Source organism: Meriones unguiculatus, chromosome 12, assembly GCF_030254825.1.
Source record: "Meriones unguiculatus strain TT.TT164.6M chromosome 12, Bangor_MerUng_6.1, whole genome shotgun sequence".
NCBI classification, from domain to species: domain Eukaryota; kingdom Metazoa; phylum Chordata; class Mammalia; order Rodentia; family Muridae; genus Meriones; species Meriones unguiculatus.
In genome coordinates, this window is record NC_083360.1 from 92,017,520 (window position 1) to 92,043,238 (window position 25,719).

Sequence of the window (25,719 nt, forward strand, 5' to 3'; positions counted from 1 at the left end):
CGGCGCGCAGGCACGTGCGTGGCCGCCTAAGGGGCGGGCCCTTCGGCCGGGAAACCCCGTCGGCCCGCGCGGCCCTTCCTTTCCGATCCGCCATCTGCGGTGAGTGTGTGCTCCGTGGCCCGGCTCTGGCTGGTGGCGTTCCGGGTCGCTCTCACCGCCCCGGTCGGGTCTCATCCGTCTCTTTGCGAATGCAGGTGGAGCCTCCGCCAAGATGCAGATCTTTGTGAAGACCCTGACGGGGAAGACCATCACGCTCGAGGTACGGGCCAGGTGGCGTGCGGCGCCGCCGCCTGCAAGTTTGAGAGCGCGTTCCCGAGTCTGAATTCCGAAGCCTGGCCTTGAGCTGAGACTAGGTTGCTTAGCGCTCGCCAGAGTTTGGGTGCTGAACGTTTGCCTCTGCCCCGTCCCGAGTGGCCACATTGGAGGGTAGGCGGGGGGTGGGGGGGTAAACGCTTCTCTCCGGCCGGCATCGTGCTCCCCCCGCCCCCACCCCAGTCGGCCGGTGCTCGCCCTGGTCTGAGAACGGATTTGACCCGTAGTACTCCGGGTGTTTGCCCACTGGGATACCACCGTTGACTAGGTACCAGCCCACTACACTTAGTTCGTTTTGTGTAAAGTTAACGATTAGTGTTCTAGTTTCTTACTGTGTTACTGTATAGTAACTATGTATTAAAATTCACAGGTTGAACCCTCGGACACTATAGAAAATGTAAAGGCCAAGATCCAGGATAAGGAAGGCAAGTAATGTTACTAGAAAAATAATCTGCTTTGTCTGATCTAGGCACATTTGCTCTTTTGTAGGATAGAAAACAAACTAAAGGACTAAAGTGCTTTTGAAAGGTAAAATATCAGTCGTATCAGGCCACCTTGTCGCCTGGAAACTCCGAAAGACAGGTTTTTTTTTTCCCCCAAATACGAATTTTAAATAGTTTTCTTTCATAAAGACGATTAACATGTAATAAATGTTCAAGCATGTCCAAACATTAAAACTGCTTAGGCGGGGTGGTGGTGGCCTCACATCTGATGCCAGCACTGAAGCAGGCAGATCTACAGAGTGACTTCCAGGACAGCCGAAGTTACTAAGAGCACTGTCAGCATTGGTGTGATAAAGGATTAGCTATAGATAGTGGGTGTGTACATTGTTCTAAGCCCAATATTTCTTCCTTTAATTAGGAATTCCTCCTGATCAGCAGAGACTGATCTTTGCTGGAAAGCAGCTGGAAGATGGCCGTACTTTGTCTGACTACAACATTCAAAAGGTTTGTTTGGGGGAAAACATGATATGCAGAAAGAGGGAAGTTAGCATGTGAATCCACTAATATTTGATAAGTACTGCAGCTGTCTGCTAATTTTAAAATGTGTGATGCTGGTTGATCCTTTTTGGTTTGTGGAGAAAGGTCTCCTGTAGCTCAGGGGAACCTTGAATTGGATTCCAAGTGCTGGGTGGTCGGGCAGGCAGGACCACTCCCAGCCTTTTGACAGACTGAATTATTGATGCTACAGTACTGTTTTCACCTTCCATTTACAGGAGTCTACCCTTCATCTTGTGTTGAGACTCCGTGGTGGTGCTAAGAAAAGGAAGAAGAAGTCTTACACCACTCCCAAGAAGAATAAGCATAAGAGGAAGAAGGTTAAGTTGGCTGTTCTGAAATACTATAAGGTAAGCTACTTTGAGCAAAGCAGTGATTTGGAACATGTGAGCATTACTTATGGAAGTGTAAGTTGAAAGTGAAAACTCTTTTGATATTTGACATTTCATTGAGTTTATTTAACTAGAAACTCCATTTTGCTGCTTGTTCTAACCTAAGATGCTGATAAAAGTCTGAAAACAGGATTTTAATAGAATTTATTCTGTGAGATTAAGAGGTTAATATTTTGAGCCACTAAAATCAGACTTCAGGGTATGGTTTGTGAAATTAATTTTTGTTTTTCAGGTGGATGAAAATGGCAAAATCAGTCGGCTTCGCCGAGAGTGTCCTTCTGATGAATGTGGTGCTGGAGTTTTCATGGCTAGCCACTTTGACAGACATTACTGTGGCAAGTGTTGTCTGACTTACTGCTTCAACAAACCAGAAGATAAGTAGTTGTGTATGAGTTAATAAAAGGAAGGAACTGATGTTTAGTGTTGAGTTTTATTTTACAGTTGAAGAGTCTTTGAGACTGTGGCTAGTCCTTTTGGTTCCTGCCTAAGCTGCCAGCTGCATGACAAAGGCCTTGATTGCATTGGCTGGAGAGTTACTTTACTGGCACTAAAGCACTTGGGTCAGAATTCTTTAAGGGGTTGTGGGATGTCCTGTGCAGTACAGGATAGTGCAGTGCCCTATAGATTCTGTTCTTAGAACTAGAGACCACCTTTTACCAAAAGGCTTGAAGAACACTACTGGCAATACCCTGTCTTTAAATAAAGGAAAAGGAAACAGTAATACATTCATCATTTTTAATGTACTTTTAAAATCCTGGATCCCAAGAAGTCTTGGCTGGAACTTCATTTTCTTCATAGCAAACAACTTGATCTCCCACTTTAAAGTCTACTTTCTCTTCATCTAAACTAAGACCACAGTCCATACCAGTTTTGATAACTGAAACGTCATCTTTATGGTGTTTCAGTGAGGTTAGTGAGCCTTAAAAGAGAAAAGCCACAGTGAGAATATTCAAATAACAATTATCTGCTAATTAGTGTATACTTTGTAAGATCCAGGTGCCATGGCACTTGTGGAGGTCAAAACTTTTTTTTTGTGGGCTTTGTATGTTAAAAGTTGTCTGACAGTGTGGCAAGTGCCTTTACCTGCTCTGCCCTACCTCCCACCCAACATACACTAAAGGTTACAGAAAATAATAGGAAGTCTAATAAGAAAGTATTTAAAGATTGGCATGATCTGAAATCTTATATTTTAAAAGTAATCTAAATCTGCAAAGTAAACCTTTTGAGGTACCAAGAAAAACCAAAACATGGCAGGCAAATCTTGAAATCATTCAGGTTCCCTAGTGTGCATTGTATGGGACTTTGGATTCAAACCCCAGTCACTGGGACAAAAGTATAGACTACAGGGGTTGAATGTTAGTGTAGACACATTAAATTAGGTGGTAGGACTAAATTCCGTCATCAGAACTAATTGGGAAGATGCATAAGCTAAGGCAATTCAAATTGAAAATGGCTAAGTTTTGGCTTGAGGACTGGGTAAGATATAGAGTTGAATTTTGAGCCGATGAAGGCCTGTAGTCCCAGTGCTTAAGAGGCAGGCAGATACCTGAGTTTGAGGTCAGCCTGATCTACAAAGTGAGTCCAGGAAAGCCAAGGCTACACAGAGAAACCTTGTCTTGAGGGAGGGGGAATGGATTTTTGATTATGCTTACCCTTCCAAAGAATTTGTCCATTTCGGATTAATTTAAACTTCTTCTGTTTTTCTAACTGTCCCTTTTGAACTCTGCAGCCAGCTACAGGAATTTTTTTCTTCCCTTCTGTTATGGAGAAGGTAGCTAGTATAGAAGCCTCGCCTTTAGGAAGAAAACAATGTAAGAAAATATAATGGGTGAGGCAGAAACAAACATACCAGGTAAAACAACGGGTAAAAAATTTCAGGGGCTGAAGATGGATGGCTCAGCAATTAACTGACTTGAGGAGCCCCCCAGCTTGATTCTTCAACATGCTGGGTGGCTCACAAGCATCTATAACTCCAATCCCAGGAGATCCAGCATCCACTTTTGGCCAGCATCCAGGGGTACTGGCCACATGTGCACAGAATGACAGAAAAACCAGTGTCTATTTCTCTGCCCTATGAAAACACACTGAGCATGGTGGTGCAGACCTTTAGTCCCAGCACTTGGGAAGCAAAGGCAGATAAATCTCTTGAATTCTAAGGGTCTACAGGATTGAGTTCCAGGATGGCCAGGAATACACAGAGAAACCCTGTCTTGAGCACACTTCCCCACCCCCAACAAAAAAAAAACCTGTTGAGGAATTTTAATTCTGAACATGGCTGCTCTGGCAAGAGATGACATCCAAAGAACTAGGTCTGTGTGATCCAGCTGGAATGCTACATTGGGCAGTGGTAGCACACACCTTGAATCTCAGGAGACAGAGGCCAGCAGATCTCTGAATTCAAGGCCAGCTTGGTATAGAGCAAGTTTTCAGTTAAAGAAAAGCTTAGGTCCAGGTGAGGTGGGACACACCTTTAATCCTAACAATGAAGTGGAAAGCTAGTTTTACAGAGGTTGAGAGATAAGTGAAGACAGACTAAGCCAGAGAATGATGAGAAAGAGCCAGAATAGAACAGGTTGCTGGAGTTAGAGGCCAAGCAGAGCAATTTAGACAGGCTGAGAGAAAAGTCAGATTGAATAAGTCAGCTGGGAGAGTTTGAGCCAAAACAGCTGAGTTGAGCCAACCAGCCAGAGAAAGAAGTAGGAAATGTGAGCTTATTCAACAGTTTCAGAGGCTGAAAGCATTTTAGGCCTAGATATGAGGCTAAGCTTCCAGAACTAGGCCTAGATTAGGAGACAGAGGCAGTAAGCTTCAGAGATGACAAATCAGGTGAATAAAGCTTACTTTTATTATTATTATTTACAAAAACCTATTGTTTGGCTTCCTTCAATAAATTGTAAAGCAGACTGTGTGCTTTAGTTGTTATCTTTACCTCAGCTTTGTTTTTTGTTTTGGTTTAATAGGCTGAAACAGCACTAATGTGTAAACTCAAGTTCTAACAACAATGCAAACAGTTTTGGATATGTTATCTGACTGGTGGTGTTATGAAGAGTTTTTAAAGTTAGGTTGGGTGACTCCATTTTGAAATGAGAAGCCATCTTGACTGAGGGCTGAACTCAGGTACCAGGAAATATCACAGAATGTGCACTTGGCAGAAAATAAAGCTAACTCTCCTAGCAACAGCCTCCAGGAAATATCACAGAATAAATAGTTGGTAGAAAACAGAGACAATCTCCCTGGCAACAATCAATGAGACACGGTTTGGAAAATTGTCCCCAACATTACATATGTAGTTTAGAAGAATGGCAATTGTGATTATGTGCCTCAGCTAGAGGGTCACCTCACCCCTATGACTTTTACCCTATCCTGTAACACCAAGGCATGAACCCTCCTCTTTGTGGTTTTTCCCTTTAAAAACTGCTCACCCAGGTCTTAGGGTCCCACTTCTCTACTGCTTCATTAGTGTGACTTGGGTCCCGAGTTTGATGGCTCTCGCAATAAAGCTCTTTTGCTCTTGCATCGAGTCATCTCCTGGTGGTTTCTGAGGGTCTTGTGATCCTGGTACCAGTTACTGGTATCTGGTGTGCCTGCTTATTTCTGGAAACCCTCAACTGACTTTCCCAAATGGCTCTTGGTACATGAAATATTCTTATATACTGTGATCATGTTTAGCAGGTCAGAAAAGCCTAAAGTAAACCTATGTACACCCAAACTGCAAAACCAGATCTTAAAAAGGAATAATGTTAAGGTCAAAAGGATAGATTCAAGAAATATTCCAGATTAACTAGGTTATAAGAGTAATGATATCCTGAGTGAGGTATCCCCGAAGCAGAAAGACACACACATTGGTATATACTCACTTCTAAGTGGGTATTTGTCATATAATATAGGATAAACACACTAAAATCTATACTCCTAAAGAAGCTAAACAACAAGGAGGACCGTAGGGTAGTTGCTCAGTCCTCACTCAAAAGCAAATAGGATAGACATCGGATCCGAAGCAGGAGAAAACGGAACAGGAACAGGACAGGAGCCTACTGCAGAGGACCTCTGAAAGACTACTGATGGAGGTATCAGCAGATCTGAGACTCATAACCAAACTTTGGGCAGAGTGCAGGGAATCTTATGAAAGAAGGGGAGATAGACCCAGAGGGGACTGGAGCTTCACAAGGAGAACAGAACCAAAAAAATCAGCACAGGGGTCTTTTCTGAGGCTGATACTCCAACCAAGGACCATGCTTGGAGATAACCTAGACCCCCTGCACAGATGTAGCCCATGGCAGCTCAGTCTCCCAAGTGGGTTCCCTAGTAATGGGAACAGGGACTGTCTCTGAGATGAACTCAGTGGCTGGCTCTTTGATCACCTCCCCCTGTGGGGGGGAACAGCCTTACCGGACCACAGAGGAAGATAATGCAGCTAGTCCTGATGAGACCTGATAGGCTAGGGTCAGATGGAAGGGAAGGAGGACCTCCCCTATCAGTAAACTGGGGGAGAGGCATGGGAAGAGAAGCGGGGAAGAAGGGTGGGATTGGGAGGGGACAAGGAAGAGGGCTATAGCTGGGATACAAAGTGAATAAATTGTAATAATAAAAAAGATAAAAAAAGTGATAAGTAAATGTAACTTATGATCCTGATCTGGCTGAAAAAAATCTACTTAAAAGTACATCGTGGCAGCTAAAGATGGTGGCATGTGCCTTAATCCCAAAACTTAGGAGTGGAAAACAAAGGATCAGAAACTCAAGGCCATACTTGGGTACAAACTTGACACAATCTGATCATAGATTGGGTTATACTATTGTAATCCTATTTGTTATGGTCTTAATTTGGTTACTGGTTTTAAGTGGGAATATCTTTATGTATATATTTGAGGCAACTGAACATAATAATTCACGATTTTAAATTAATTTGGCCAAGAATATGCTAGAATACTTTTAACATATTTGGTACTTCTTATGCTTTCAATGCCTATACATTAATGAAGGCTCCTCTATGACACCTCAGCCTATGTCACTACCATTGTTCATGTGTAGACTTGAGGCAAGTTCTTAGTCATTTTGTTTGCTTTTGTATCCTCCCGGCTTAAATGAACTGTTGTACAGGATTTATAAGTCACCATAAATTCTCACCTCATGGCAGTCATTTTTTTTCTAGGTATTGGAACAGCGAATCTCTTTCCTTGAGTGTTGCTTTTAGTCCTATTTACAGTGCCTGATTAAATGTTGGAAAGCTGAAGTCAGCACTCACCTACTGGGTATTCCTCCAGTGTGGGGGGCAATCTGCTGCTTAGTTCCTTTTGCAAATCTTCAATAAGATGGTAGATGATTTTGTGAAGTTTAATCCTAACTCCCTTTTGTGCAGCTGACTTCTGGATAGCATTGCCTGCATTCACATTAAAGCCATAAATAACACCTGGAAAGCAGAAACAAGAGGAATATTCCAGGACAACCATTATAGTACAATCATTTATCTTTGAGGAATAAGGGCAAATCTAATTTTTTTATTTCCTTCTTTGTAAATTACATAGCAATTGAGAAGTGCTGTGACTAATCTCATGAAAACTAGTAAAATTTCAAATTATTATTATTGCATTTTAAAACTGTATCTTGTTTACTAAGGAAGTTTTCTTCATAAATTAAATATTTTTAGATTTATTTTTTTTTTTACTGTTTTGCTCCCATGTATAATGCATATGCATGCATGGTACTGGGGGTGGTTGGAAGGGGGAGTCAGCTTTCTTGAAACTGGCATTACCAGGTCTCAAGAGGAAGTAAAGTACTAAGCAGACTGGTAGCAGATAAGAGTACTCAAAAGGTAGTGAAAGATACCTGGAGTGGGTGTGGAACTGGCGGCTAGGGCAGTAATGATGCTTTTTAGAAAGGGAACACTGCGTGGGCTTTCAGTAGTTTCCACGGTTGCAGTGGCCATGACCGATAGATTGTCTGTGATTGCTTCTGCACTAGGGAAGGATGCTGGCCAATGACCAGCCAATCACAAAACATATGATCTAGAGAACACAGTTTAACATACAACCGTCTTTACCGTCAAATGTCTCAGCAAAGGTGACATCATTTTCACTAATATCACCCAATCCAAAATGTACTAATTCTATTTCACACTCGTGGGAAGCATCGTAGGTATCCAGAAGGTTCAGGATGGCCTCCAGTGACCCATCAACGTCACCTACAGATAGAGCAAGAGTTTCAAACGTGTTGGTTATAGTGGGCATGCTGTTGTACGGCTTTAGTCCCGGTGCTCAGGAGACAGGGGCAGGCAGATCTCTGTGAGTTCAATACAAGTTATGCTTGCTCAGGAAAAAATGTTTTTAACACCCAACCACTAAAATAGTTTCTACTTCAATTTAGAGGTTTTCTGAGGCAGTGCACATCTGTAACCTGGACGTTCATAGGCTGGGCAGGAGGAAAGGTCAGCCTGCCTTCTAGAGCACACCCAGGCTAGTTCAGGCTATGAAGCAAGGTGCCCCCCCAACAAATAATAAATAAAAATAAAGGAGATGGGTCCCAAATTAATTACAAAAATGAATAAAAATAAGGCTTAAATAGTTGTAAAGTAAAACTTTCAAAAAGTTACCTTTAATAATTATAGGAAGTACATTTGAGGCCTTTTCTACCTTTTCTTTAGGCTTTAAGGTTCTCTGTTCTTTTCTTTCAAGGTATTTTATGTATGACCTCTTCCTCCAGTGCAGATCACCATACTTCTCACGGACTTTCTGATATGCTTCTTGGTGCTCCTTTCGTTTTTCTTCCAGTATTTTCAGATCATCTTTGCCTTTTTCCTCTTTTTGCTCGAACTTCCTCCAGTCAACAACTTCACGGGCCCTTGGCTTTACAGGGAAAACTGGCATGATTTAATGAAACAGACACCAGTGTCTGCTAGGTTAAAAGCTCTCTGTTTTCTTACAATTAAATCAGCTTAATTTATGTATGAAACCACAATATTTTAAGTTTCAAAAATAAAACTTTAGGAATTTTGTATATCATTGAAACAATTTTAAAACTTTATCTAAAAAATATAACACTATAGTCAGATTCTAAAATAGTGCCCAGGTCTCTTTATAGCCACTTATAAACTATAATTATACCAATATTATCACTCTTATTTAATAACAAGTAGTATAAACTGGTACATAAAGCCATCATATAATATCTAACATTAGGGAAGTAGGCTTGAATACCTCAGATTTTACTTCAAGAATTTCATCTCCTGCAGAAGGGAGGTCTCTCCAGCCTATGATTCCCACTGGCATGCTGGGATAGGCCTCATTAAGTATTTTTCCATTTTCATCAAACATTAGTCGAACTTTTGCCCAGCTCTTCCCAGCAACAAGAATTGAGCCTTTTCTCAGAGTTCCTCTTTGAATTATAGCTGTTGTAACAGGACTAAGATGAATATAAAAAGGAAAAAATTCTTAAAGCTTAACCAGGACACAATTTTATTCTCTTAAATAGAACACGCACGCGTGCGCACACGCACATACACACACAGACACACACACACACACACGAATATATAGGATTAATTCTTTTCTCAACTTCTTAAACAGCTTTGGATACTATCAAGACATTTACTTGGTACACTTGCCTAATGTGCCAAATCCCAGGTTTTGTTTTTCAGTGCAGTTTGTTTTATTTATTTAATGTCTGAGTGTTTCACTTTCTATATGTGTTTGTACAATAGCTTCTCTGATGTTCTCAGAAGAACGCATCAGCTCCCCTGGAACTGGAGTTACAGAGGGCTGTGGGGACCATAAAGATCCAAGGAACTAAGTCTGGTCCTCTGCAAGAGCAGCAAGTGCTCTTAACTGCTGAGTCATCTCTCTAGCCCCTCACTGTGGTTTCTTGAGACAGTCTCTCAATCTGGCCTTGACTCTTCTAGCCTCAATCTTCAAAATGCTGGAATTACAGAAGTATGCAACCACACTGGGCCAGGCCTCAGGCTTGTCCTTGTCTTGACAAAAAACAAAAAATAAAAACAAAGTATTCTTCACAACAGCCAAAGAGTAGAAGAAAAACTAAGTCATAGCCCAGGTCTGGCAAACACATGAGGGAAGTGTGTCTCCTGCCAACTGGAAACAGGCAATCATGATGGACAAGTCCTCTGGACTGCGCTAACAGAGAGTGTGTCAGCAGGGAGGCTGCCACAGGCAGATTGTTCTAACTCAGTCCTCTCCAACTTTCTACCCCATTCCACACGTGGGCTAAAAGATTGCTCAGAGCTGTTAACAATGTACAAAGCAATGGGAAAGTCTCTTGTGCTTACAGGCAAAACATTCAAGAAGAGCACTCCATTACAAAGACCTTTCCACACATTAGATTCCTGGGCTAGACCAAAGAATCAGACAGTAAAATGTAACAACGGGCATCTCACTCCAATTCATTGTTACTTAACCTCTAAATGCAAGTATCTGTGCCAGTGGGTCGGGGGGGAGGTATGGAAAAGAAAACAAACTGATTTAAGTACTTTAGTCATCAAAGTGTGACTAGGTATATATAGGTGGTTGAGATGGTCGACCGACAACTTCATTTTGTGTTCTATACACTAGCGCAATAAAATACTTTGAAAATAAGCCCCAGAGCTGGAGCAGCGGCACACACCCATAACTGCAACTGGATCTCGCTGAGTTTGAGCCTAGCCTGGTCTACAAAGTGAGTCCAGACAGCCAGGGCTACACAGAGAAACCCTGTCTCAAAATAAAAAACAAAAGATAAAAAAATGCCCCAGAAACTAACCATACATGCAGTAAAACTATACTGTCTTAGAACCAAGCCACAAAAATCATCAAACAGAATTATTAGTCATTTTACTACAATCCTACCCTCTTCCTTTGTCTGTGAAAGACTCTATCACTGTTCCTTCCACTGGACCTGTGGGATCTGCTTTCAGCTCCAACATTTCCGCCAGTGCAAGTGTTGCTTCTGCCAAAGCCATCAGATTATCTCCCTTCGACAAAAAGGATGACACACATCAGTAAACAATGCTGGTAAATGGCAGGGTAAGACCTAAAAGACCTTTTGACAACCACAGTTTTGTTGTCAAGGATTAAAATCATGAAAAAACAAGTTTTATAAAAAGGAGATAGCGAACCATCAGCAAGAAACCCTGAGGATGGAAACTGTACAGTCCACTGGTGGCGCTCACTGATAAACATATGCCTCGTTCAGCTAATTCGTTGTCTCCTCTGCCTGCTTCTACAATCGTGGTTTTCTTCTTTTTCTATTAAAATTTTATGTGTACTAGGATTTGCATGCATGAAAGCATATGCACCAAGTGCATGCCGGGTGCTGACAGAGGCCAAAGAAGGAATGGGATCCCGTGGGACTAGAGCTGCTGCCAGCTGTGGGCCATCCTCTGACGCCCAGATCCTCTGAAACAACAGCAAGTGCTTTTAACCACTGAAGGGTCTCCAGCGTCTGTGCTCTGTTTTGTTGTTGTTTGAGACAGGGTTTCTCTGTGTAGCCCTGGCTATCCTGGAGCTTGCTCTGCAGATTTCAGAACTCTGCTTGCCTCTGCTTCTTCTATGCTGGGATTACAGGTGTGTGCCCCCACTGCCGACATGTGTTCTGTATTTTTAAAATAGGTCCTCACACTGTAGCCCAGGTTTGCCTGGAAATCACTACACACTAAGGATCCCAGTCTGGCCTGAAATTAAGAGCAGTCCTTGTGAGTCAACCTCCCAGTGCTGGGATCACAGACATGAGCCACTGCATACAGATACAACTGTATTTTCTTTTCTTTTTTCACAAACTTTCCTAATGATGCAACTTTTTATTTCAAAATTATCCAGTGGAACAAGCCTTTCCATCTATTATCTTATTAATCTACTCAGATATCCTACAAAATAAGTAAATCACTCTTATTAAATAAATAAGAAAGAACTGCCTAGACATGAGTTTTAAACTATACCCTGCAACCACCCACCCATGTGAACTTAAAAGTTACTTCACCTTCTGGATTGCTGTCAACTATAACATAAGGCTAGGAGCATTCGATTACCCTCCGTGGTATAGGTTCACTATGCTCCCTACTCCGAGATCACACGGCTTAGCTAGGTGTGGTGGTGCAAACCCTTAATCTCAGCACTGGGAGAAAGAGGTAGAGGCAAGCAGATCTTTGAGTTTAAGTCCAACTTGTCTACACAGGGTTCCAGGCCAGTGAGGACTATTAACTGGTGACAGAACTGAGCTGATGGGCAAGAGGGCCTGCTGTTCTCCATGTCAGCTATAATGCCTACCCAACTCTTTAAATGTCTTAAGCTACTACAGGGAGCTTAGCATCTTACTTTCTGAAAATAAAATGAGGTTATATTCTACAAACATCAGAGGAAAGAAATACAATTTTACTATTAAAAGAAGCATAATTCCATGGCCGGGTGCAGTGGCACAAGCCTGAAATCCCAGCATTGGGGAGGCAGAGGCAGGAGGATCTCTGTGAGTTTGAGGCCACCCTGGTTTGCAAAGCGAGTCCAGGATAGCCAAGGATACACAGAGAATCCTGTCTCAAATAAATAAATAAATAAATAAATAAGCAAACAGAGATGGCTGAGAGGTTAACAACACTGCCTGCTCTTGCAGAGGTCCTGAGTTCGATTCCCAGCAGCCACATGGTGGCTCACAACCATCCATAATGAGATCTGGTGTCCTCTTCCGGCATGTAGGTGTACATGCAGACAGAACACTGTACACATAGTAAACATGAATCTTAAGAGTGTGACATCACATTCTGACACAAACAATACTTTAAATATTCTTACTTTTTTGGAAACAAAGTCTCACTATATAGACCTGATTGGCTTGGAACATGTTGTTTAGACTAGGCTGGCTTCAAACTCACAGATCTATCTGCCTCTGCCTGGAGTTAAAGGTGTGTGCTACTATGTCCACCTCAGCAATAAATTTATTAAAGAGAAAAAAAAAAAAAAGAGAAGAGAAGAAAAGAGAAGAGAAGAAAAGAAGAGAAAAGGAAAGAAGACAATCCTTCACAGATATTTTCAGGGTCTCATCTCTTCAGTAATTCTAGATCCTGTCACATTCACAAACAAAATCAAACAAAACGAAAATAGTTAATCTTTGTATTAGTATTTTTTATTTATTTAAATCCCTCTAAATAGCCAGAGGCCTATTCTATACTTTTCTACTTAAACAAGGCATGAAACAAAAGCACTCTTTGTTACCAGCTGTACATCATTTTTGCATAAACAATCTTCACGCAGGTATGGTGGTGCATGCCAATATTCCACACACTCCAGAGGCTGAGGCGGAAAACTCTCCAACTCAAGCCCAGGACAGGCTACAAAATGAATTTAAGGCCACTGTGGGCCAAATAGTGCATCTTATCTCAAAACAAGCACAGGAACAAATGAACAAAGAAACAAATAACCGTCTTAGCCTACTGTTACCCTGGTCCCATGTCACTCGTCATTTATTCCTCGTTTTCAATAGTTCATAATTTATAAGCATTAGGTTGAGAACCATTTCCCCCAACTAGCTCTACTTCCATGAATTGGTGTAAATGACTTCTTCGAGTCCAATTCCTAACCTGCCAAATCAAGATAATGCTGTCATCTTGCCTAGTGCTCAGAGAGAGAGAGACATAGAGACAGAGACACAAAAGGGGGGTGGGAAAGAGAGGGGGGCCACACACTGATGTCATCACTTTCTACCTTATTTTTCATTTAGATTCCTTTTCTTTTCCTTTTTTGCTTTTGGAGACAGGGTGTGTGTGTGTGTGTGTGTGTGTGTGTGTGTGTGTGTGTGTCTGTGCGTTTGTGTCCTTGGCTGTCCTGAAACTCTCTCTGTAGACCAGGCTGCGCTCAAACTCACAGAGATACACCTGCCTCTGCCTCCCAATTGCAGGAATTAAAAATTGTACACCACCACAAAGGCATGGTGGCACATGCCTATAATGCCAGCATTTTTGGAGGCAGAGGCAGAGGCAGAGGCAGAGGCAGAGGCAGAGGCAGAGGCAGAGGCAGAGGCAGAGGCAGAGGCCAGCCTGGTCTACAAAGTTAGTTCAGGACAGCCAAGGCTACACAGAGAAACCCCATCTCAAAAAAATAAAAACAACAAAAAAATAAATAAAAGAAAAAGCAACAAAAATAAAGAAGTATACTCCACCACTGCCTGGCTAGATTTATTTTCTTTTCTATATATGAGTGTTTTTCTTAGATGCATGTATTTGTGTCATGTGTGTGTCTGGTGCCCGGACAGGCTGAAGGAGGGCATGGCATCCTCTGGAGCTGGAGTTGCAGTATGGTGTGAGACACCATGTGCATGCTGAAAAATGAACCCAGGTTCTCGGCAAGAGCAACAAGTGCTCACAACAGCTAAAGCATCTTTTAACCCCTCCACCTTTGTTTTTCTTTTTTGGAAAGATTGGCTCTTTTCCTGAACTCAAAGTACACTGATTGGCCAGGCGGGTTTGCCAGAAAGCTCCAGGGATGCACCTGTCTCCCTGGTGCTAGTTACAGCCAGTCACGTGCCGCTACGTACAGCTACCACATGGGTGCTGGGTCAGAACTCGGATCCTCATGTTTCTGCAGTAGCACTTTACCAACGGAGCTATCTTCCTAGCACTCAAAACAATTTTTTAAAAACACAAATTATGTATCTCAAATGTTTTTCAAAGGGATAGAGATGTAGCTGAGTTCCTGGAGAGCTCACCTAGCGTGCATGATATCTAGCTGTGATCTCCAACACTGCGTAAACCAGGACACTCCTGTAATTCTAGCACTTGGGAGGCAGAGGCAGGGGGATTGCTGTGTGTTTTAGGACAGCCAGGGCTACATAAAGAGACCTGGGTTAAAAAAAAAAAAAAAAAAAGGTGTTCTTTTGGACAAAGCAGGGAGGATGTCCCGTGCTCACAACAGAGCGCCTCTGACCTGAGATGTCTAGACCTACCGTAAGCGCAGAGACGTGCACTGCTTGAACCTCGCCACCATAATCCTCACACACCACGTCGTAAGCCAGAAGCTCCTTCTTCACTTTTTCAGGGTCAGCGTCTGATTTATCACATTTATTTATTGCAAGGACAATAGGGACTGGAAAAGAAAAAGTGCAAATGAAAACACTTCCAATTCCAAACATCCATTGTGAGAAATGCCAACCTGCTCTAGCTTTCTCTGCATTCAGTGGATTCACATATCTAACCAAGGTCAAAAAGACCCACTTTAGACTCACATTACCCCACTGTGTTGTCTATACATCAAGAAAAGGAAAGGCTGGAGAGATGATTTGGTAAGAACACTGGCTGCAGGCCAGGTGTGGTGACACACACCTTTAATCCTAGCACTTGGTAGACAGAGGCAGGCAGATCTCTGTGAGTATGAGGTCCACGCAATGAGTTCCAGGATGTCCAGGAATATGTTGAGAAACTCTGTCCCCCAAAGCAAATAAAAAGAAGGGGGAAGGGGAGCTGGCTGCTCTCCCAGAGGATCAAGCATCAATTTTCAGTACCCACATGGCAGCTCACAACTGCAACTCTAGTCTAGGGGATCTACTGGCCTCTGAGGGCATCAGTTACCCATGTGGTATACAGACATACAGGTAGTCAAACAGCCATATGTATAAAATACATAACTAAATAAACTTTTCTGTTTTGTTCTGATTTTATAAGACAGGGTTTCTCATGTAGCGCTGGCTGTCCTGGAACTCACTCTGTAGCCAGGCTGGCCTCAAACTCAGAGAGCCATCTGCCTCTGCCTCCTATGTGCTGGGATTAAAGGTGAGCACCACCACAGCCCTGCCAGTAAATAAATTTTTAAAAGAGGCACCACAGATCTGAAACAAAATTCAGATATAAGATATTGAAACTATAACTATAAGCAGATTACAAACTAGGAATAGAAACAAAGACGACAAAAAAGCCAGGTGTGGTGCCACAGTCCTAATTCCAGCATTTGGGAGGCAGAGGCAGGTGGATTTCTGTGAACTCAAGGCCACACTGGTCTACAAAAAAAAAAAAAAAAAAAAAGGGGGGGGGGGAGGTAGGCTGGAGAGATGGCTCAGAGCATTGGTTGTTCTTCCAAAGGTCCTGAGTTCAATTCCCAGCAACCACATAGCGGCTCACAACCTACTATAGTGAGATCTGGTGCCCTCTTCTGGCCTACAGGCATACAAGCAGGCAGAACACTGTATAATAAAATAAATCTTTAAGAAAAGAAGAGAAAAAGGCAAAACAAACAAAATCACAACAGTATTTTGAGAGAAACATCTGTCCTTAAGCCTAAAACTAAGATCAGCAACACTGGTTGTAGCAAAGGAAGAGTCTGCAAATAATTTGCCTCTTCTTTCTGGGCTGTATTTATTTATTTATTTATTTATTTTTTTAAAGGCTGATTGTGACATCATGTATAAAACCAAGTCCAAGCTAAACTAAATCTCAGCAAAGAGAGAAGAGTTGACCACACAATCCCACTCCTGGCTATGGATGTTCTGGCAACTGTGAGCTGCTGGGAGACAGGCAGACAGTTTTCTCTTAAGAGCATAGGCTCTGGTAAACTGAGTATGTTCCAGCAGAAAAGCACAAGTTCAAGCATGTGTGGGCAGTACAAACTGGTCTTGACCGGCTTTTGCCTTTTTGAAAGGACACAAACTTAGGTGAATGGTAAAGAGGGATATGGGAAGAGTTAGGGTAAGAAGGATGAATGTGATAAAAACACATATAAAACTATCAAGAAACAAATAAGATTTTTTAAAAAGGGGTTATTTATTTTTGTCTTATGTGTGTGAGTATTTGCGTACATGTTAGGTGTGTACCACATGTATGCCTTCTATCCTCAGAGGCCAGAAGAGGGTGTTGATTCTCCTGGAACTGGAGTTATAGATAGTTGTCAGCTGCTACATATATTCTGAGAACCAAAACTCGGTCCTCTGGAAGAGCAGCTTATGCTCTTAATCGATGAGACACCTCCCTCACCCCCAGAATTACAACTTCATTTTGTTCTTTTTCATTTTAAGATAGGATTTCTCTGTGTGGCCCTGGCTGTCCTGGAACTCATTCTGTAGACCAGCCTGGCCTTGAGCTCACAGTTCCACCTGCCTCTGCCTGGTCTACAGAATGCTGGGAATAAAGGTGTGTGCCACCCTGCCCAGCTATAATCTTTGTAGTAAACTCTTAAAAAGAGAAAAGATCTGCTTCCTACTCCCTGAGTTGAGCACAAGCATCTCCCATACCTCCTGCATCTTTGGCATGCTGGATGGATTCCACAGTTTGCTTCATCACCCCATCATCCGCAGCTACAACCAACACAACAATGTCAGTGACCTGAGCTCCTCTGGCTCTCATTGCTGAGAAGGCAGCATGTCCAGGAGTATCAAGAAAGGTTATCTTTTCTCCAGAGGGCAGAGACACTGTGGAAACAGAGATGCAAGAACACCAATACTCAATTTCCTTCTGAACACGAAGGAATATATGACATCATTAAACATAATATGTGTGTGTATGGTTTTTGTTTTGGTTTTTTGAGACAGGGTCTTTCCATGTAGCCTTGGCTGGCCTGGAGCTTACTCTGTAAACCAGGCTGATCTTGAACTCATAGAAATCTGCCTACCAAGTACTGTGAATGAAGGTGTGTGCTACCATGCACAGCTAAATAATTCTTTAATTGTATTTCTTTTAACAAGAACACAGACTGAAATTTCATAAAGAAAAACAAAATACCAATGAGACGATGAGGCCTTTCTTTTCATGCAATAATTTTAAGCTAAAATTCTTTGTATTTTTAGAATACAGCTACTTTGATAAATATACCAGTTAATTACCATTCTGGAGAGAGAACCCACCAATAGCTGTGTGGGTAACCACTTCTACATCAGCAAACTACAACTATACAACTATCTCAAGTAGCAAAAAGGCAACTTAGTATAGAGTTGATAGCTTCAAATTTAAGCCCCAAAATAACAGCTTTAAACCCTAGCTTTACTATTCACCAGCTCTGTACTTTGGATAAGTTACTGAAGCCTGAGGAAGTGTCAGATTTTCACAGATCTTAAGAAAAATCTTTTTTTTAATTTTATTTTGTATTTCTTTCTTTTTTCGAGACAGGGTTTCTCTGTGTAGCCTTGGCCGTCCTAGTCTTGCTTAGTAGACCAGGCTGGCCTCAAACTCACAGCCATCCTCTGCCTCTGCCTCCGAGAGTGCTGAAATTACAGGCGTGTTCCACTGCACCTGGCTCTTAGGAGAAATATAATACCTACCTCATGATTCTGTGAAGATAAAAAGAGAAGCAATAAAATGCGCAGCACCATGCTAGGCACAAGGTGAATGCTCGGAAAACCATAGCTACTGTTCAGTTATTAACATCACTACCCAGCCTACCACTGAGATTACACACACATAAGTAAAGACGCGAGGCTCGTTAAACCAAAAATAGCAAAACAGCTGCATTTTTATGGCAAGTCAAAGATAATTTTAGCTGTCTGCTCCAAACTTGATCATTCCATTGGCTTTAAGCAGCCTCCTTACTTTGAGTCTGCATATTTCACAGCATGGCATTAATTAAAGAAAACAAGTGGGGTTCCCAGGCACACTAGTGTTATTTGTGTTCATACCAAGAAAAGCACCAATATGTTGAGTGATGCCTCCAACCTCCATTGCTGCCACTTGAGTTTTCCGAAGTTTGTCAAGTAATGTCGTTTTCCCATGATCAACATGGCCCATTATAGTAACAACTGGGGACCTTGGTTTTAATAAAGCTGGCTCTGCCGGAGGCCTACAATTAACAGCAAAGGAGTGTCATTTCTTAAATAGCAGAAATAACTGTGAATTGGTTCACAGCTGTCACTACAGGCCACCGTTACCAAAATATAACATCCAGATTTGATTAGACATAACTATTTCCCTCTATTTTAACAGAGAACAATCTAGCAGAATAGCCAATGACTCCCTATTTGTTATGAAGTTGGCATTTTAGTCTTAATGGGTGAAGCTGAAGCAAAATTTAAAATTCAGACTAATATATACACTCAGCAAACTATGAAATATCACACTCACAGTTTTATAGAAAGCTGAATAAACTCTCTGGTGCTTTGAATAAATATTTACTCTATACTCACACTCCTTTTTAACTACAAAGGAAATTTCAAAGCAAATCTTCCCATAAAATGTTGAGTAAAACACAGGGTTAAGTGTTAACGCACAGTTAAGTTTACCTTCTTATAGCATCTTTGTTTTCTCTTACTTTCTCCAGTTTTAATTTGCTCCATTTCAACTTCATTTCTGCCTTCTTTATAACTTCTTTGATCCAGACTTCATCTAAACGTGAATTTGCTTCTAGTGAATCTACGTCAATGGCAGTGTTCAATAAAGCTTCATAGACAAAATCTGGTTGAGATAAAACATATTCATGAAATTAAAAAAAAATTTCAGGAAATAATAATGAATTAAAAGGTTTAAAAAGTGAGTTCTTATGGTGTTCAATCATAGGATTGACCTTGTGCAGGAGCAAATTGATACCCTATGGCAAATTGCTCAACTTGGCTGTCAATGGAAGTATGCTGGACTTTGTGTCACTAGCATACAATATGAGAATTTTTCCTGTGCTGCAAATCTGTCTAAACAATTGTCTAGCTATATTTTAGGTAATTGGACTGGAGAATTCGATACTACGATGGAGCAGCTGAGAGTGGCCACTGTCACGGTAAATTCTACCAGAGTGGACGCAGGACTAGCCACAGGATTATCATCATGGATTGCTGCAGCCATGAATCATCTGAAGGAATGGGCGGGCATGGGAGCATTAGCAGGCCTTCTGGTGTTGGTCTCCTTGGTTTGCCTGTGGTGTATATGCAAGATTAGAGTCTCACAACAGCGTAATGCAGCTATGATCATTCAGGCCTTTACAGCCATTGAAGCAGGACAGTCTCCCCAAGCATGGGAGCTAAAATGTTACGCTCAGGATGCGAGGCTAAGCACTGCACTCAGGGTCAGCTGCTTTGGACCCAGAGAAGAGCATGTCTGATTGCATGCGGGTTGATGCCCCAGGTCCCGCCTCTGAGAAAAAGGTATTGGACGGGTCTGATGCTCTTTGGGTGGATGACACCTAAATGAACATCGGTACAAAGTCCCAATTTATTTCTAATATCAGAGATCAGACCTCTACTCTTGCCTGATGCGTCTAAAACAAAAAGGGGGAACTGTAGAGAGCTGCGCAATGCCGTGCCTTAAAGATGGAGCTGATTTCCGCCTTCCACCTTCCTGATGGTGAGTGCTCTCTGTTACAAACAACTCCATATTTTTTGGAGTTAAGGCTGAGGATCTGGCTTGCTTCCGTGTATGTGGACCTATCTGCATTGCCCACGTGGCACGCTGGGGTTGGCTACCCAGAGGTTATTTAAGCTATGGGCTGGCTTTCCCCAGGGTCAGATGATTGTTCAAGGTTCCTGAATAAACTGCATTGGAAAAAAAAAAAAAAAAGAAAAATGCAAAAAAAAAAAAAAAAAAGTGAGTTCTTAGGACTGGAGAGATGGCTCAGTAGTTAAGAGCTCTTGCAGAGGACCCAAGTTCAATTTCCAGCACCCCATGGTGGCTCACAACTATCTGTAGTTCCAGTTCCAGGGGGTTCCACACCCTCTTCTGGCCTCTGTAGGCAGGAGGCACATACATGATATATGGATAAACACGTAGGCAAAACACCCATGCACATGAAAAAGGAAAGTAAAATAACAAAAATAAATCATTTAAAAATGTGCTTTGTTTTAATCTGTAAAAATAAACTCATCTATGGTGATGATGAAATAAGTAGTTTTGCGTTTCAAGCCACCTAGCATATTGTACAAGCAAAATGGAAAGAATAAACAGAGAGGAAAGCATCCCCAAGTAAGCCGAACGTGACGCTCAAAAGACCATCCATGCTAAGTGTGGTGCACGTGTCTGTAATTCTAGCACTTGGGAGGACTGAGTCAGGAATTAAAGGCAGCCTGGGCTACACGGTAAGACCTTTCTCAAAAGAAGAGCAAAGAACATTGATTTCAGTGGTGGTAATTAGGGAAGCTGTCAATTAAAAGTCAATACAAGAAATATATAGAATTTTCCAGTTCCTATCCCAGAAGTTGATTTTGAGCCAGTGATACAGATCCAGTGGATGAGGGGGAGAAATGCATACTCTGACACCACTGGATTGTATCTCCACTAGACAAACATGGCAAGTGTTAAGGAAATGAAAACAGTAAACAGTAACAGGAAATTACTAGGTATTGGACCCAGGGCACATGTACATTAGGGCATGTACTCACAACAAACAAACAAATGCAATAAAGTAAAAACGTTAAAGTGTTCATGAATTTTAACTATGTGTTTGTGATTTAATTTTACTTTATTTATTTATTTATTTTATGAACAGATCTCATGTAGGTGGGTACTGGATCCCTGATCCTCCTAGTTTAACTTCCTGAGTGCTACAATAACAGCCATATGCCAGTATGTCTAGTTTGTGAATTTTTTAAATGGTGTCCTAGCATGTGTAGGACCCTCAGTTCAATCTTTACCACTTGAAAAAAAGAAAAAAAGGAAAGAAGGAAGAAAGGAAGGAAGGAGGTGAAGGAGTGAAGTATAGCAGAATATTTTAAAATGTATTATTTTTTAAAAAGAAAGGCTGTAGTTATTCTCACAGATATATCTCTGCTGGTCATAGAGAATTTCTCAAATTATTGAGAGAAAGAAATCAAAAGTTATAGTAAAAGAAAGGGAAATTTGGAGCTGGAGAGATGGCTCGGTGGTTAAGAGCACTGACTGCTCTTCCAGCGGACCCAGGTGTGATTACCAGCACCCACATGGCAGCTTATAACCATCTGTAACTCCAGTCCTAGGAGACCCTATGCCTTTTTCTGGCTTCATTGGGCACCAGGCATATGTGTGTTGCAAAGATATGCAGGTAGGCAAAATACTTATAAAGTAAAATAGAGGTTTATTTGTTTTTCAAGACAGAGTTTCTCTGTGTAGTCATGGCAGTCCTGGACTCACTCTGTAGACCAGGCTGGCTTCAAACTCACAGTGATCCACCTACCTCTGCCTCCCAGAGTGCTGGGATTACAGGCATGCGCTACCACGCCTGGCTAATAAAATAGAACCTCTCAGTCCAAAAAGGAGTGGGGGGAGGTCTGGATTTACATTAAAAGACCAGAAATTTTATGAATTTAGTTTTCTTTTTCAGACAGGGCCTCTCTAAATAGCCCTGGCTGTCCTAGAATTCACTATGTATACAGGCCTCAAACTCACAGAGATGCACTTGCCTCTGTCTCCTTAATGCTAGGATTAAAGGCGTGAGCCGCCACAGCCAGCTATTAATTTAAACCTTTACTTGTTTGATTTAGAGTTCATGTGTGTGTAGGTGTTCTGTTTGTGCACCCCCTGCATGCTTGATGCCCACACTGGCCAGGAAAGGGCATCAGATTCCTTGGAATCAGAGTTTCAATGGTTGGAAGCTGCCAAGGGAGTGCTAGGACCCAAACTTGGGTTCTCTGCAAGAGCAGCCAATGCTTTTATTTATGTATTTAATTATTTGTTTGTTTGTTTGTTGAAGGATCTCAGTGTGTGAGCTCTCTATGTAGATCAGGCTGACCTTGAATTAAAAATATCCCAACTGCTTTGATTAAAAGTGTGTGCCACCATAAATGGTCTCTTAACTCTCAAGACATCTCACCAGTCACACAGAAAGCAATTTTCACAAAAGCTCAGAGAGCTACACTTGGCAATGAGTCACAATGTGATTAGAACTTATATTTAAGATGAAAAGAATCAGCATAATTTAACATTCAGAACACCAGTTCAACTTGCCTGGAGAGCCTTACGTTTTCACGGCAAGTAAAACCCCAAGCTTCGGACTCCCAGGGTTCACACTGTGAACTTATCAGGCTCACCTATGTCTCTTGCCATTGCTCTGGCTAGTTCTTCAACAGTTATTCCAACCCATACTTCTACCTCCTTTCTATTTTTCATTGGAGACAACTGAGATCTCGATGGTCTTTTTTCCTATTAAAAAGACAGAACTTGTAAGTGAGAAGGAAGAAAAAAAATGTTTTCTCCTTATAACACAGGGTTTCTCTGTATAGCCCTGGCTGACCTCGCCTTGAATTCATAGATTTGCCTGTTTCTGCCTCCCCAGCGCTGGGACTAAAGGCATGTGCTACTACACCCAGCTGAAGGAAGAAAAATTTAAGAAACAATTCAGATTTTGTAATATATACCACAATTATGGCTATTCCTATCGGCAAACACTCTTGTAAGTACTTAAATGAGACAACAATAACAGCAGAACCCCCTGTTCACACAAACATCTGTGTAGAATACAGCCTTGAACAATATTCTGTAAATGTCAAAAGATACAAAAAAGCTTTCTATACATAGTTACACAAACTCTGACTTCAATTTAGATGATATAAATCTGCAACAACCTTCTTTGTTACAAGAAGCCTGTGCTGAGGCAGAGCCGAAGCGATGAGCATGTCTGTCCGCCAGTGCCAGTACTGCTCTGCCAGCACTGGGTGAGCCACTGGAAACCCGTGCCTCCACCATGCTAACAGTCTCCTCTGACTCAGGCTGTGCAACTGCCTACAAATAGTGTGAAACCGTAGCAAGTTTTCCAACTTCAGCAGCTTCTGGTTCATGCTCCTCCTAGAAAAAAAACAATTTTAAAATAAAAATTTGGTTAATATTTAAATCAAACTAGCGAATATGGATTGAATATTTACTGCATGCAGATCACACAAATAAAACTAGGCTTGTGCCCTGAAAGAACTCATGGTGTATGCAGAAACCAAGTACTCTCTGACAATAGCTACTACCACTGCTTGTTATTGTTATTATTATTATTATTATTATTATTATTATTACAGTAAGACTGACAGGCCACAAGAAACACTTTATAGGGCTGGTGATGAGGGCACATGGCAGAGCGCTTGCCTCATACCCCTAACACTGCTTAACTGAGCATGGCACATACAAGCCACTCAGGTGGCAGAGGATGAGAAGTTCAAGGTCATTCTTTGCTACATAGAGTTCGTGGCCTTCTTTGGCTACACAAGACACTGTCTAAAAACAAACAATAACTACAAATGGCTATTGTTTTTTTCTAAGGGCTTGGAGAATCATAGAATAGTTACCTAGTATGCACACGAACCTCGGCTTGACGCCTAGTGTGCATGAACACACACACACAGATATTCTCAGCTAAAGATTTTAATGTTCATTGAAAAATATTTATTTATGTGAATGCTCTGTCTGCATGTACATATGAAAGCTAACAGAGGGCATCGGACCCCATTACAGATAGTTGTGAGCCACTATGTGGGTGCTGGGAATTGAACTCAGGACCACTGGAAGAGCAGACAGTGCCCTTAACCGATGAGCCATCTCTCCAACCTAACGTTCATTTTTTAATCTTAAAGTGTCGCCGGAAGGCACACCTGTAATCCCAGCACTCAGGGAGGCAGAGGCAAGCGGGTCGCCGTGATTTGGAGGCCAGCCTGGTTTAGCAAGTGAGTCCGGGACAGCCAAGGCTACACAGAGAAACCCTGTCTCACCCAAGTGCCCTTTGCTAAACAGCAAGACACTGAGCTAAAGCTCCAGGGGTACATTTCCGTCCTGATAATGCTGCGAACGAACAGCCGCAGTGACGGAAGGGTCTAAAAGGGCAGGCTACAAGTTCTAGAAAGGAAAAACGCAGTCGTGAAAGCCAAGCGCGACCGCCGCCACGCGAGCGGCTGGGGAGCGCGCCCGGGGCGCCCGCGGGCACTCCCGAGGCCGCGCCAAATGACAACGGAACTCGAAACCACCCCAGCTCGGAGACCCCACTCACTCAGCTCCCAGGCGAGGTCGCCTTCCGGACCCCGGAACTGTGGGCCAGCCTGTCCGTCCTTTCCGCGAGGTCCCCGTCGTGCTTCCGGTGCCGCCGGAAGCGGCTTCCCCGCGGTTTTCGAGGTCGCCTGTGCCTGGCCGAGTGCGGCCGCGGCCGGTGAGCTGCAGTGCGGAGGCCCGCTCTGTGTTTCCCACCCTTCTCCTGGGAGGACGTGTCCTTCAGCTCGTCTACCTAGCAGGAAGGAACCGGTGCCGGTGGCTATCGAGAGCGCAGGGGACGGGCTCGGGAGGTGGTAGAGCCCGGGGACTTGGCTGCTAGTCCAGCTCGTCCTCAGTGTGGACTTGAGGTGTTCTGTCAATTCTGGGCCTCGACTGCTTCACCTACTGTATGGAATGACAGTGCCCATTTCACAGCATCGTGGGAAGGTTTCAGTTACTTGAGAGCCCCTGGTTCCTGTAAACGTTTTGGGGTTTGATTTTTGTTGTCTTTCTCCACTCTGGAGGTTTTTGGTCCATCCTCTTGACCACAGCCTGATGGTAACTCGCTTTCGTTCAGCACTACCACAAATTAATGGAGTGGTACAGAAAGTTTCTTACCTGCAAAGCACGCTTTGCCCGTATCTCCCATTGTCCACCCTAATTCAGGCCTCTCAACCACTTCTCCCCCCCCCCCCCCTTTTTTTTTGAGACAGGGTTTCTCTGTGTAGCCTTGGCTGTCCTGGACTTGCTTTGTAGACCAGGCTAGCCTGGAACTCAAAGCTATCCGCCTGCCTCTGCCTCCTCGAGTGCCGAGATCACAGGTGTTCGCCACCGTGCCTGGCTTTCTTTCTTTTTTTAAATTGTTTTATTTATTTGTGTATGTATATGGGATGGGGGACAACTTGTGGGAGTCAGTTCTCCTTCCACAAGGTGGCAGGGATCAAACTCAAGAACTCAGGCTTGGCAGTAAGTTCCTTTCCCAGTTAGCCATCTCACCACCCCTTTGTTTCCTATAAGTACTTATACCTGAAAGAATCATTGTAGAAGACAATGACCGTTTTCTCTATAGAGTTGTTTTCCTGAAGGAACTTTGCAGCCTTTGCGTGACTTTGGTTACTAGATGTTCCTGGCACACCTGGAAGGTCTTGCATTGTTGGGTACTGCAGACAGTGCACAATAAGGACTAAGGTTGTGGGGTCTGATGTGTTCCTTCACAAAACATACAGATTAGATT

At 42.6% G+C, this 25,719-nt stretch overlaps 2 protein-coding genes across 4 annotated transcripts; one reads left to right on the forward strand and one right to left on the reverse strand.

Moving 5' to 3' along the window:
• Window positions 1–68: 68 nt before the first annotated feature.
• Window positions 69–2,116, forward strand: Rps27a (ribosomal protein S27a). The gene is made up of 5 exons (XM_060365121.1): window positions 69–259; window positions 683–737; window positions 1,174–1,259; window positions 1,529–1,660; window positions 1,935–2,116. The coding sequence occupies exons 1-5, from the start codon at window positions 212–214 to the stop codon at window positions 2,082–2,084; spliced, it is 471 nt and encodes a 156-aa protein (XP_060221104.1). The 5' UTR covers window positions 69–211; the 3' UTR covers window positions 2,085–2,116.
• Window positions 2,117–2,423: 307 nt separating this feature from the next.
• On the reverse strand, window positions 2,424–24,659 carry Mtif2 (mitochondrial translational initiation factor 2). Of its 3 annotated transcripts, XM_021651673.2 has the most exons (14): window positions 24,508–24,659; window positions 23,105–23,324; window positions 22,571–22,682; window positions 18,866–19,037; window positions 18,266–18,426; window positions 16,889–17,065; window positions 14,615–14,754; window positions 10,534–10,658; window positions 8,893–9,097; window positions 8,289–8,541; window positions 7,740–7,880; window positions 6,945–7,109; window positions 3,355–3,495; window positions 2,424–2,621 (listed from the first exon to the last, which is right to left on the reverse strand). In XM_021651673.2, exons 2-14 carry the CDS (start codon window positions 23,315–23,317, stop codon window positions 2,449–2,451), a joined length of 2,178 nt encoding a protein of 725 aa, XP_021507348.1. In that variant the 5' UTR covers window positions 23,318–23,324; window positions 24,508–24,659; the 3' UTR covers window positions 2,424–2,448. The 3 variants fall into 3 exon arrangements, with proteins under 3 accessions (XP_021507348.1, XP_060221100.1, XP_060221101.1); XM_060365117.1 differs by lacking the exons at window positions 23,105–23,324; window positions 24,508–24,659 and having other exon boundaries at window positions 22,488–22,622; XM_060365118.1 differs by lacking the exons at window positions 18,266–18,426; window positions 22,571–22,682; window positions 23,105–23,324; window positions 24,508–24,659 and having other exon boundaries at window positions 18,866–19,000.
• Window positions 24,660–25,719: the final 1,060 nt, after the last annotated feature.